The 10968-nt window shown below is 36.2% G+C and overlaps 1 protein-coding gene across 6 annotated transcripts; it reads right to left on the reverse strand.

Annotated features, from left to right (window-relative positions):
- Positions 1-147: 147 nt before the first annotated feature.
- Positions 148-6693, reverse strand: LOC141438899 (uncharacterized). 6 transcript variants are annotated; one of them, XM_074102979.1, is made up of 11 exons: positions 6604-6693; positions 5294-5323; positions 3904-4083; positions 3607-3771; positions 3426-3515; positions 2836-2916; positions 2672-2748; positions 2519-2593; positions 2356-2436; positions 2145-2204; positions 148-624 (listed from the first exon to the last, which is right to left on the reverse strand). In XM_074102979.1, exons 3-11 carry the CDS (start codon positions 3984-3986, stop codon positions 179-181), a joined length of 1158 nt encoding a protein of 385 aa, XP_073959080.1. In that variant the 5' UTR covers positions 3987-4083; positions 5294-5323; positions 6604-6693; the 3' UTR covers positions 148-178. The 6 variants fall into 6 exon arrangements, with proteins under 6 accessions (XP_073959080.1, XP_073959062.1, XP_073959071.1 ...); XM_074102961.1 differs by lacking the exon at positions 6604-6693 and adding an exon at positions 5612-5651; XM_074102970.1 differs by lacking the exon at positions 6604-6693 and having other exon boundaries at positions 5294-5537.
- Between the last annotated feature and the right edge of the window lie 4275 nt (positions 6694-10968).

Below are 10968 nucleotides of genomic sequence, written 5' to 3' on the forward strand. Positions count from 1 at the left end.
AATCGGTTATATGTCATGAGGTTTTTAAAATATTTCAGGGTGAGATACCCATTCTCCTTAAAGTAGTCGGATTCGACATTAAGTGGGGCTAACCCTTGCAAAATGAGTATAGAAAGGAAAATGCGTATCTCCTCTCTGTCGGTGTTTTCCCATTTAATGAGTCTTGAGTGTTCGGTTGTTATCTGGTCAAGTCAATTAATAAGTTGGAGTGCTTGTTCGTCTGTGTGACTATTAGATCTAGGAGGTGATCGTCGAAGATTTTTCGGAATATATCAAGTGGGGTCGTGGTGTCATCTAAATCAAATGTGGGTCCAGGTGTGGCTGTAAATATCTCACGCTGTCCTTTAAACGATGTATGGTCGCATGTCCAGTCAAATGTCAGATGGTCGATCGGTAGCATAGTCGTTATAGTTTTGTCAGCGTCTGCGTCTTCGTCTTCCAGCCATTGGCGAACGTCTTCGGCTAAATTTGGTGGCAATATAGCGGACTCTTCGCATGTGATGTCGACGGGAGTTTGCTTATCATCAATATCACCAATATCATCTTCCTCGTCTTCATCACTTTCGGCCTGCAAGGTTTGGCACCAGCCCTCGAAAATCTCCTCCGCTCTCTTGGTTCCGTAATCTAAAAATTAAACAAGCTACTTGATTATGTTCAATAACAAATATAACAATAAATGAAAAAACAAAACACCATTATGAACTTCAAATGTGTTTTTACAAATAATTTTATATTTCGACAAAACGACGAAACAAACACGACGTAAAAAAGACGAAAGTTATGGTATTTGAAACGGAAGAAAACGTAACGGAAGTGTGTGTCCGGATTGGTGACAAAAACTTGGAGCAAGTGAATGAATTTGTGTACCTGGGATCGATGTTTACTAGGAATCGAAGGTGTGAAAGTGATATTGAAAGGAGACTAAAGGCTGGTAATATAGTGAATGGAGCATAGCACACCTTTATGAATAGCCAGAAAATCTCCAAAAGAGCTCGTCTGGCTGTGCATAGAGGGGTGCTAGTACCAACACCCCTCCCTCCCTCTGGGGTAGTAGAGGGGTGTCTTAGTTTTAGGTGGTACTTTTGGAGCCAAAATAAATCTTTCTTTCTTTCTTTCTCTTTCTTTCAACACTCATGTATGGAAGTGAAAGTTGGATGTGGCAGGAAAGGTATCAGAGTAGAATAAATGCGGTAGAAATGAGAGCGTTAAGAAGTATGTGAGGTGTGAAATTGAGTGACAGAATTAGATATAGTGCGATAAGGGAACGCTGTCAAACGGATTGAGAAGGGTATGCTTGGATCGTTTGGGCATGTTGAGAGAATGAATGAAAACAGATTGACTAAGCAGATCTATAAGACGAGCGTGAATGGGAACGTTGGGAGAGGAAGGCCTAGACGAAAGTACCATGATCAAATCGGGGACATTCTGAAGAAAGGTCGGGTCAGGAACTCAGGAGTACTCTAAACCGACGTGCCTGCATGAAGAGATTGATGAATGTAGAGGAAGCGAGAGTTGTATGCCAGAATCGTAGCAAGTGGAAGGATGTAGTCTCTGCCTATCCCGCTGGGAAAGGCGTGATTTTATGTATGTATGTATGTATTTTATATTTCGCTTTTAAAGCCTGACCAGAAATATATGACTCGCCATGTTGCGGAATTTCATTGGAACTCATTTCTTAGACTGTCAATAATTTTAATGATTGTCAGTGTCACTGTGGCGGTTTCTTTGAACAATAACAAAAATGCCCAAAACTGTTTGTAGTCAACAACGGATCATTGTAAATAATGTTTATAATAATCTACTGAAAAAAAAAAACGTTCGGGGAATGAAACTATTTCACTACAAAACCTTTCCAAATTAACATCAGACCTAACAGGTAAAGGTTGTAGACAAGTTAAGATGTCATTGTTCTGACTATACTGAACTATTGCCATATAAATAAGAACAATAGCGCCCTCTTGACAATAGTCATATATTTTTGGTTTACCTTTAATAATGTTTCTTTTGTATTATATATCCGTCACTGTGTTATTGTGATTTTAGTAAAAAAAACCGAGTATCAGATTGAACATGAATAAAGGAAATAATAATGATAAAAAATATCACATAAACCGTCTGATGAATAAATTATGCTTGTAACATACCTGGTCCAGTAATCACTTTTTTTTTATTATGTTTAGATTTGGTGTCCTTTTTAATAATATCTGAAATAGAAAATAAAATTATTAAGCAATTAGTTTTTTAAACCGCACCTACATTTAACAACTTGTGTTCATTGCTTAGCTGGGTATTATTATAATATTTTTCACCCCATCTCCCTAAATCGGTGAATATGCAAAGATAATTGACACTTACTTGGAATAACATTTTCTTTTGAAGGGCCAGGTTTTTGTGTCCTTAGCGTGGACGGTGCGAGTTTGACGGGCGTTTTGTTCCCTGAAATACAATTCAAAATTAGAAAAATCACAAGAAATCGATATGTCAAAGAAATAATACTCGTGTATTTGCGTGCACTTACTCTCATTTAAATTGGCCTTTGAAGGGCCCGGTTTTTGGGACCTGTGCGTTGCCGGTGTGACCGGTGTTTGTTTTCCTAAAATATAATTCAAAATTAGCATTGATCATAAAAAATCGAGAATCGTTCACTAGGGTCAGAGTAAACGCAACATACTCAGATTGCCTGTAGTCCAGTCAACACGCAGGGGTGAGAAGCCCGGGACTTCTATGGCACTATCTAAACTTAAAACGCTGCAAAAGTTAAAAAACGCATGAAGTTTGTATTTTTTAAAAGCTGCTAACAAAACAATAAAAACAGCATCTAAAAACCAAAATCACCTAGTTGGGGTATCACATTCTGCCTCGAGCCTTTGCTGGCGAGGCGTAGTCGCCAATTCGTCGCAGGCAGGGTCATCTTCTCTGAAGGCAAAATATATAAACGTGAATTGATTATAGTACATTACCATACCTAGGGCGGTGAATTAGTATATGTCCTGGATCGCAGGTGTTTGTGGCCTTCGCCTTCGGATCGGATTCTTTACTAGTTACCGCCTGCGGTTGATATAAAGTTGCGTCTTGCCTTGGCCAGGAAGTGAGATTTTCTCCTTTTGGGCAGAAAATCCCAATTACGGCCTAGGGTGACGTAAAAAGCATTATGAAAGCAAATTTAATTACTTTATATTATGGGCTGCACAAATGCATGGCCAATTATTTATAAATGAATTCAGTAATAAATTGGTCAAGCAATTCTGCAGCACATTGTACATATACCTTATGTCACCATAAGATTGTAAACACCCATAGGTTTATAATCTAACGCGCGAGATTGTAATCTAACGTAAGCAACCAATCCGTCAGTTTATAATCTCGCGCGCTATTTATATTCTCGCGGAGTTACAATTATACGGTGTCATATACAAACATCTTACATTATCTCCCACGGCATAAGCTTCCGAGCTGGAGGTGACGCCGGAGACCCAGGCATTAACCGGCACTCGCTTCTATTGGGCGACTGTTTCCTAAAACATAATTGTTATATTTTAATACAGTTACTTCAGTGTATACCGCAATGTTAATAAATATGTATAACTGTAGTTTTAGATATCTCACCTCGTCTGCTTGCGAGGAGGGGCGTCTGGCAGCAAGAACCTCTCCAGCTGCTTCTCCCTCTTCTTGGCCACATAGGTATTACGGGTCTCTGACGGAATAGCGTTTAATCTTTTTTTGGTGTCGGCGAGCCGTTTTAAGAGTACCGCTTTTCCTTCTTCATATGATCTAAAAAAATATATATTTACATACAAATTCCCGCCGTGTCTCATTTATTGCAATCAGGTTGCTACAAGGTTTTTCGAAAGTGGTGACGACATGATAATCTGTAGGTACGTATAAGTAAATAATTAAATTAACCTGGAACTAGGACCCGGACCCGGTGATGGTGGGCTTGGTGATGAACTTTGAGGAAATAGCTCTCTGGGCTGAGCTAACCCCATTCCCTGTCCTCGGCCGCGTCCTCGCCCTCGTTCACGTCCTCGTCCTCGTCCACGACCGCGTGGTCTTTGGTCTTCGTTATTTTTTGATTTAACTGGTCTGTTTAAATCATATAAAATAGCCTACATAAAAATAAAACCCCATGCACAAAAACACACCTCATGCACTGCTTTTCCGCCAAACAAAAGATGCTCAAAATGCAATCTTAACTGTTTTCCGCGCAAATGTAAAATTTGTTAAAAGCCCCTCAGTCGTCATACATATAAATGAAGAACCCGAAGAGCAGTATTTGATTAATTTAGTAGAAGAGTAAATAACAGCCTTTTTTCTATTTACCCAATTTATATAATATATAAGACTATGGTTATGTAAAAACCGCCAAGAGTATATTTTTTGACCAATAATTACTTTGTTCTACCCCATGGTCGCCGTTAGCGTAACCTACTAAAAAAAAATCTGGTCACTGCAAAACTTACGGTCATATTATGGTGTGTATTTTTAGATTATTAAAAGTTATCAACTAATTAGCCCAAAACACAGCCTAATTAAATGACCAACAGTAGTAAATTAGTTAAAAAACATGCGATGAAGAATACACTTGTTAAATAGATGAGTAAACATAAGCAGCCTCAAATAGTTGAGCTCATTTACTTAAAATTTTTATTTTATGAAATAATTAGCTGACTCAGCAAGCGTTGTTGTGCTTTATAAATTATTCGTGGTAAATATTGCTTACGATTTTAATTAATTATTGTTCCAGTTTCCTTTCTTGTTCCCGTCCCAGTTCCCATTCCGGTAGAAAGGTGAAAATGTATTATTATAAAACTTAAAAAAAATTGCCATAAAATAAGAAATATATATTTATTCTGCTATTCTAGGCGGAGAATAATGTAATAAATTAAAAGCCATGAAAATCAATCCAGCAGTATTCGAATTATAATGTAACATCACTTTTTTTTAAAGATATAATATTCTTTAATCTGTAAAAGGTTGGTTGTATTGTTAGTTTATTTAATTAAATAATTAACTTTTTTTTTCTTTTTTATCTCTACAAAATACTTATACTCTTTGAACATTCGAGATTTGATAGGACCACATATTTAATACATAAAACATACATATATTCAAAAAGCGAAACACCGGGATTAGTCTGACACCATTGTTAACACATTAGTAGGAACAAATCACAAAATGTACCAAACGCGATCGCAGCGCGTCTGGTGTGCTCCATGCCTTACTATGTCAAAACGAGTAGTTGGCTAAATTGCTTTTGGCAGCTACGGCTACCATCACCCGTACCCGTACTTACATGGACCGTTACTTGTTTTATTCGCTAATCCTGTGTAAATAAGTCATAGATGTTAATGATTTTATGTTTATTTATGAAACTTAATACTTAAACTGTTTTAATCACTAGAATATTACGAGAAATATTCTATTTTCTTCAAAATGTTGGCCATTTCAATCGCAAGTCACCGAAAAAATCTCTGTCTTAACTACTTTGAAGTGAGATTATAATTCATAATTATTAATTGGGACTGAAATATAGCTATAATCTGATAGATAGATAAACACAGAATCGTTTAATGTATACTTTTAATAGTAAAATATAAATTTGAATACTTACGGCATTTTTAAACCACTGTGCACTTTCACGCAACTTCACTTTTTCACAAAGTTGAGAACGACAGCTATTTAACAATATATGTGTTGCTATCTTATTTGGGTATGTTTAGGACATAGTTTAAACCGCTCCGAAAGTGCCCTTCACAGATTAAAAATCAAAAATCGTATAATGGTCGTCTGGTAGCTCTGGCTACCAGAAGCAATTTGTAGGTTGTCAAAGTTGGTAGCTCTAGTTACCGAAAGCAAGTGAGTGGAACAGTCAAATTGTAACACACGTTTCTCGGTATTTCGAACACAAATGGATTAAAAATGCCTACATGTACATTTATTAGCGGTATTGATTACGTTTTTATTACAGAAGTTAACACAATTTTAGATGGTCTCGTTGTTTCATTTAAAAACGTGTGCAATTTGTACCGTAAGTTTCAAATGTTAAAATAAAATGAAGTATAACTTGTCTTGTTCGGTAAACATTCTTACTTACCTCTAAATGAACTTTTTTTTGCTAATATGCTATCTCGCTCGAGTTGCTTTTATTTACGATAAAATTAGCTATTATAGTTAAGGCAAAAAAGGTGCATTTTTTGGTTAGTCTCGTCTTCATCCGCCATGTTTGAATGCTATAAATCGAATCCCACCCAAATTATAAAACATGCCCATAAAAAAAAAAACAACAGAACATAACTGTAGCATGGAAAATAATGGAAATATCAACGTTACAATTTAAGTACCTACATGTTATCTAGGACTATGATCAAACCTTTAATAACAATATTTTACGACTGTCGTGGTCATTACTAATTTTATGAATTAAATTCGAAATTTTGTCCCGAAATATCGAGGTTCGGTAAAATCAAGGTACGCGAACAAAACCCGAATTTAATTCATAAACCTTTCATGTTTCAAAATACTATTTTCAATTCAACTACTTACATCAACTACATAGGCAAAACGCCAGGTCGTTAATAAAAAGTAAATTTAGTTATAACTTACATCTTTTTCTAGTCTCTCCATTACTTTGATCTTCTTAACACTCTTTTCTTGCAAAACAGAAGGCAGATGCAGAGGACGCAAGGCGCTCACGCACAGCATAGAAAGCAAAGAGAAATCAAAATGGCTGCTGGCTGGCTGGCGTTGCGTTGGTTTGGTTGAAATTGGTTGGTTGGCTGGCTTGGCGACGCCACGACCGCCTGATGTTGCCAACTTGCCAGGTCGAATTCGAAAAAGTAGGAGATATAACGTCCAAAAAACAAGAGATCGAGAAAAAAAACATTATACTAGATGCTGAATTTACCTTCAAACAGCCTAAGCATTTTACATGTTTTTAGAAATAATTCTTATCAGGCATTTTTTTTCTATTCAGCGTTCATATGCAATTTTAAGAACCAATATTTTCGAATCCACTGATATTTGGTTCCGGAACATAGTATAAATGTGCTGCCACATGCAGTCGCTCGTCGCTCGTTTGCAGAGATAAATCTGGTCGTCGAGCAGCAGCGTCAAGATAATAATAAATAATATTAAATATCATGGGACACTTTCACACCAATTGACCTAGCCCCAAAAGCTAGCAGTTTTCCTTGTCATTCCGGAAAACTTTGAACATTACACACCACGCAATTAAAAATAAATGTGAGGTGTTCGACACCTCTAGTTTTGGGAAGTAAGTATTACACTTTAACCTAGGACCTAGGTCGATCGATACAAAGTTAGGGTTTGTTAGGGCATCTACGTGCTATGATAGGTTTGCGATAGGGTACTAGACAGGTCTTCATGGTTAGTTTGATAGGACGTAAAACCATATTTTATGAGTTTTGGTAGGTTTTACTGCTTCTATGGTACTAGGAAACCAGAACCTTCAGGCAAGGTCTGTTAGGATCTGATGGTACATCGCCTAGGCTAACGTGCGTTCGGTTTATAGGGCGCTATAGGGAACTAACGATTGTCATTAGAAATATGACGGTTAAGGTGTGGTGTTGGAAACTCGCTTGGGGATCTTTGCCTGATTGAACTGGCCATTCATTCCTTGGGCGGGAACTGTACGGAGTGTGACATTACTTAATCTTAAAATTTGGTTCCGTTTAGATTTAAGAAACGCTTAGGGACGTGTAATAAATAGGTGAAATATAAAAAAGAGCATATTAAGATTTCTATATCTGTGGTTGACACATAAGGGTTATCTACTAATAATTCCATTCAAAAAAATTCTCGACATTTATGTATCATATTTGGTCAAAGCTAGGCATGTAGCAGAGAGTTCTAAATATTTTTTACATATATATAATGTAAATATATATATTATCCCTTCCTACATTAACCTCAAGCTTCTAGTTTGTTGAAGTTTGTGGTGTGGATTTATTTCCAAATAAAACCTACTTTTCTTCATGGTTATCCAATCAATAAAAACACAAGCTATATATAGTAAGAGTAAATCTAACACCTTTCACTAATATATTATAGGAAAGGAAAAATATATTTCATCTACAAACAACTCGCAAGCATTGATGTCAAGGGTTTATCGCTTACATATGTGGCCGCCGTCAGTACCAGTAGCAACACCGACTGGATGACAGCGCCCCGTTTGACATCTGTCAACACTCTCGCGCCAAAAAGCTCCCTCAGTGAGAAACAGATTCTTTTATACGTGCTTTCATTGTTGTAAATATCAAAGTGTGTATTATAAACCTTATTCTCAACATCTGCTGTTTCATTGACAGTCGAGGCGTTAAGCGACGCCAAAGTGGTGAGCCCGACGTGATTTGAACACGCAACCTTCTGATACCGGACCTTTCGCTATATTAAAACGATCCAATGATATGAAGACCTTAACTCTGGATATCAAGGGCAGACGTGTGACAGTTAAGTGTTAATCGTGTTAAGACGACGAATTGGGCATTTTGGTGAAAAACATCTAGTTTTTTATCAGCAATTACAAAACATATCAAAGTGAGATTTGAAAACCTGATTCTTCATTTCAATGACTTTGTTTTCCAAGTTGCCGAAACACGATTCGTAAAATTTTATAGCACAGAAAAAAATATCAAAGATACCTCTTGTAACACAATTTGCTTGTTATAGGCAACCCAGATCAAATTAAGATTCCAAATTTTCATATTAAATTAGTTTTAACCCATACTTCAACATTCAAGTTGGATTTTATTTTATTAAATTGTAATTTGTAGTTGAAACGACAAAAACCGTTTTGTCGCTTACGACATTTTAATATAAGCTAGCGCGCGCTCGTATTTTGTATGAAACCCTACGAAACCAGTCCCCTCTCAGCGCATGCCTCAGCCCGCCGCCGGCGTTGTCAGCGACGGACCTATGCTAGTCGAACTGCCACGCGCCATCGATCGCATATAAAACAATAGCAAGCAAAAATGGGGAAAAAAAAGTGTCTGATTTTCCAAAAGGAAAAGGAAAGCTTCTTTAATTGAGAAATGTATGATTATGACTAAGAAAAGGTGAGTTATTATCATATTCTACAGTTCACTACCACAAACCGTACACAAATCGCCATGACAACGTCAGTTCTTTTCATAGTTTGTCGCCATGACGGATCATGACATATGACATTGTAACAAAATAACATGATATTTACATTCGATAGTAACGATAGAGCTGTATTTCCTAAAAATTTATTGAAAAAATATATTATGATATTACGGCATCCTACGGACATTTGAAAGGCGTTCAAATAACTGTTTACGGTTTGGACTAGTGCTATATTCTGACGGCAGAACATTGCAGTAATCTTCCCTATGTTCTTCTTATCGATGAAAACTATCCTTTTTTAGGTGCTACGCCCGATAGTATTTCTAGTGATATGCTTATAGAAATTAAATGTCCCATAGCGCCTTTTAAAATTGGTATTGAAGAGGCAATTGAAAAGAAAAAGATGCATTTTTATAAAAAAAAAAATAATAATAACGAAGTAATTGTTAACCAAAAATCGGATTGGTATTTTCAAATTCAAGGACAATTGCATATCTGCAAAATAAATATTGTTTGTTGGGAATATGGTATGGTGACAATAAAATAAAAACAGAAATTATAGAAAGAGATGACAAGTTTTGGGTAGACTTAATGTAACCAAAATTACTCAAATTCTATTACGATTATCTTCTCCCAGAGCTTGTCGATCCAAGGTATATTAGGAATAAGCCTATTCGTGATCCGGAATACGTAATTACAGGATATAATAAGGAAAATTCTGTGCCAAATATCGGAAACGTTTTAGAAGCAGCAGAAGCTACTTACTAGTACTACTATTTCCTCTGATAATATTTTTCCTAAGGTTTTCGGTATTGGTGAAGTTGCTAACCTTGACAATTTAAATTATGTTATGCCATTTTCCAAATATTAACGGCAATAAATGTTTGTGTTGTCTGTTAATAATGTATCTGTAAATAATATTTTTTAAACTGTAAATAAGTGAGATCTAAAATATAAATATGTAAATTTGTAAATAACTGTGTAAACCGTAAATAAGTAAAATGTAATTTTTAATACAAGCTTTTTTGCCGACTATGTTTTTTGTTGATTGTACTTGTACTGTCATCGACCCCACGTAAGTATCTATGCCAAATTTCACGACTACTAGAAGTGGGTCAAAATTCACTTGGAATATTTTACACAAATATTCATACAAATATACAATAAAACCTTGTTAAAATAGGCCCATAACATAAAATACTCCGCAAAAAACGAACGAATACATGTTTTCTTTCTTTCTTTCAAAATAGTAAAAGGTAATGCACCTTCTACTATTTTGCCAAAAAAAGTAACAAAATTGTAATGGCAACTCTCGTCTCTGTTCTAGCGCGTTTTCTAGGCACTGTCACTACTGTCAGTGTAACGCACGGTCGACTGCGCCTCGCAAGCCGCGTAAAAAGTAGAGGGGTGTGAGCGGGTTGCGGGGTACAAATGCTCTGTTTTCGATTAATTGTTCAGCGATGCGTCACCTTAAACCAGCATTCACCGAACAGGACAAGCCGGAATCACCCGACTTAACTAAAATTTTGCTGGAAAGCCAATCTCAGCCGCGGCCACCTACGTCTGTACTCGCAGATACTGCCCCTCAAAAGATCTAACCGACTACAAGTAGATCTGGCCGGACTATTAAATTTAGTAAAATTAAAGATTTTTGTTATTTTTAATTATTTTTTTAGTTTTGTCACATCTAAAAAGTTCTGAAAAGTTCTGATTTGTGTAAATTCTAATCTGCATAGGTTCTAGGTTGTTTAAGTTCTAAATCTGTAAAGTTCTAAGCTTGTATAAGTTCTAATCTGTATAAGTCTAAACTTGTATAAGTCCTAATCCATATAGGTCTAAACTTGTATAAATTCTAATCTACTA

This window comes from Choristoneura fumiferana, chromosome Z (assembly GCF_025370935.1).
Source record: "Choristoneura fumiferana chromosome Z, NRCan_CFum_1, whole genome shotgun sequence".
In the NCBI taxonomy this organism is placed as follows: Eukaryota; Metazoa; Arthropoda; class Insecta; order Lepidoptera; family Tortricidae; genus Choristoneura; species Choristoneura fumiferana.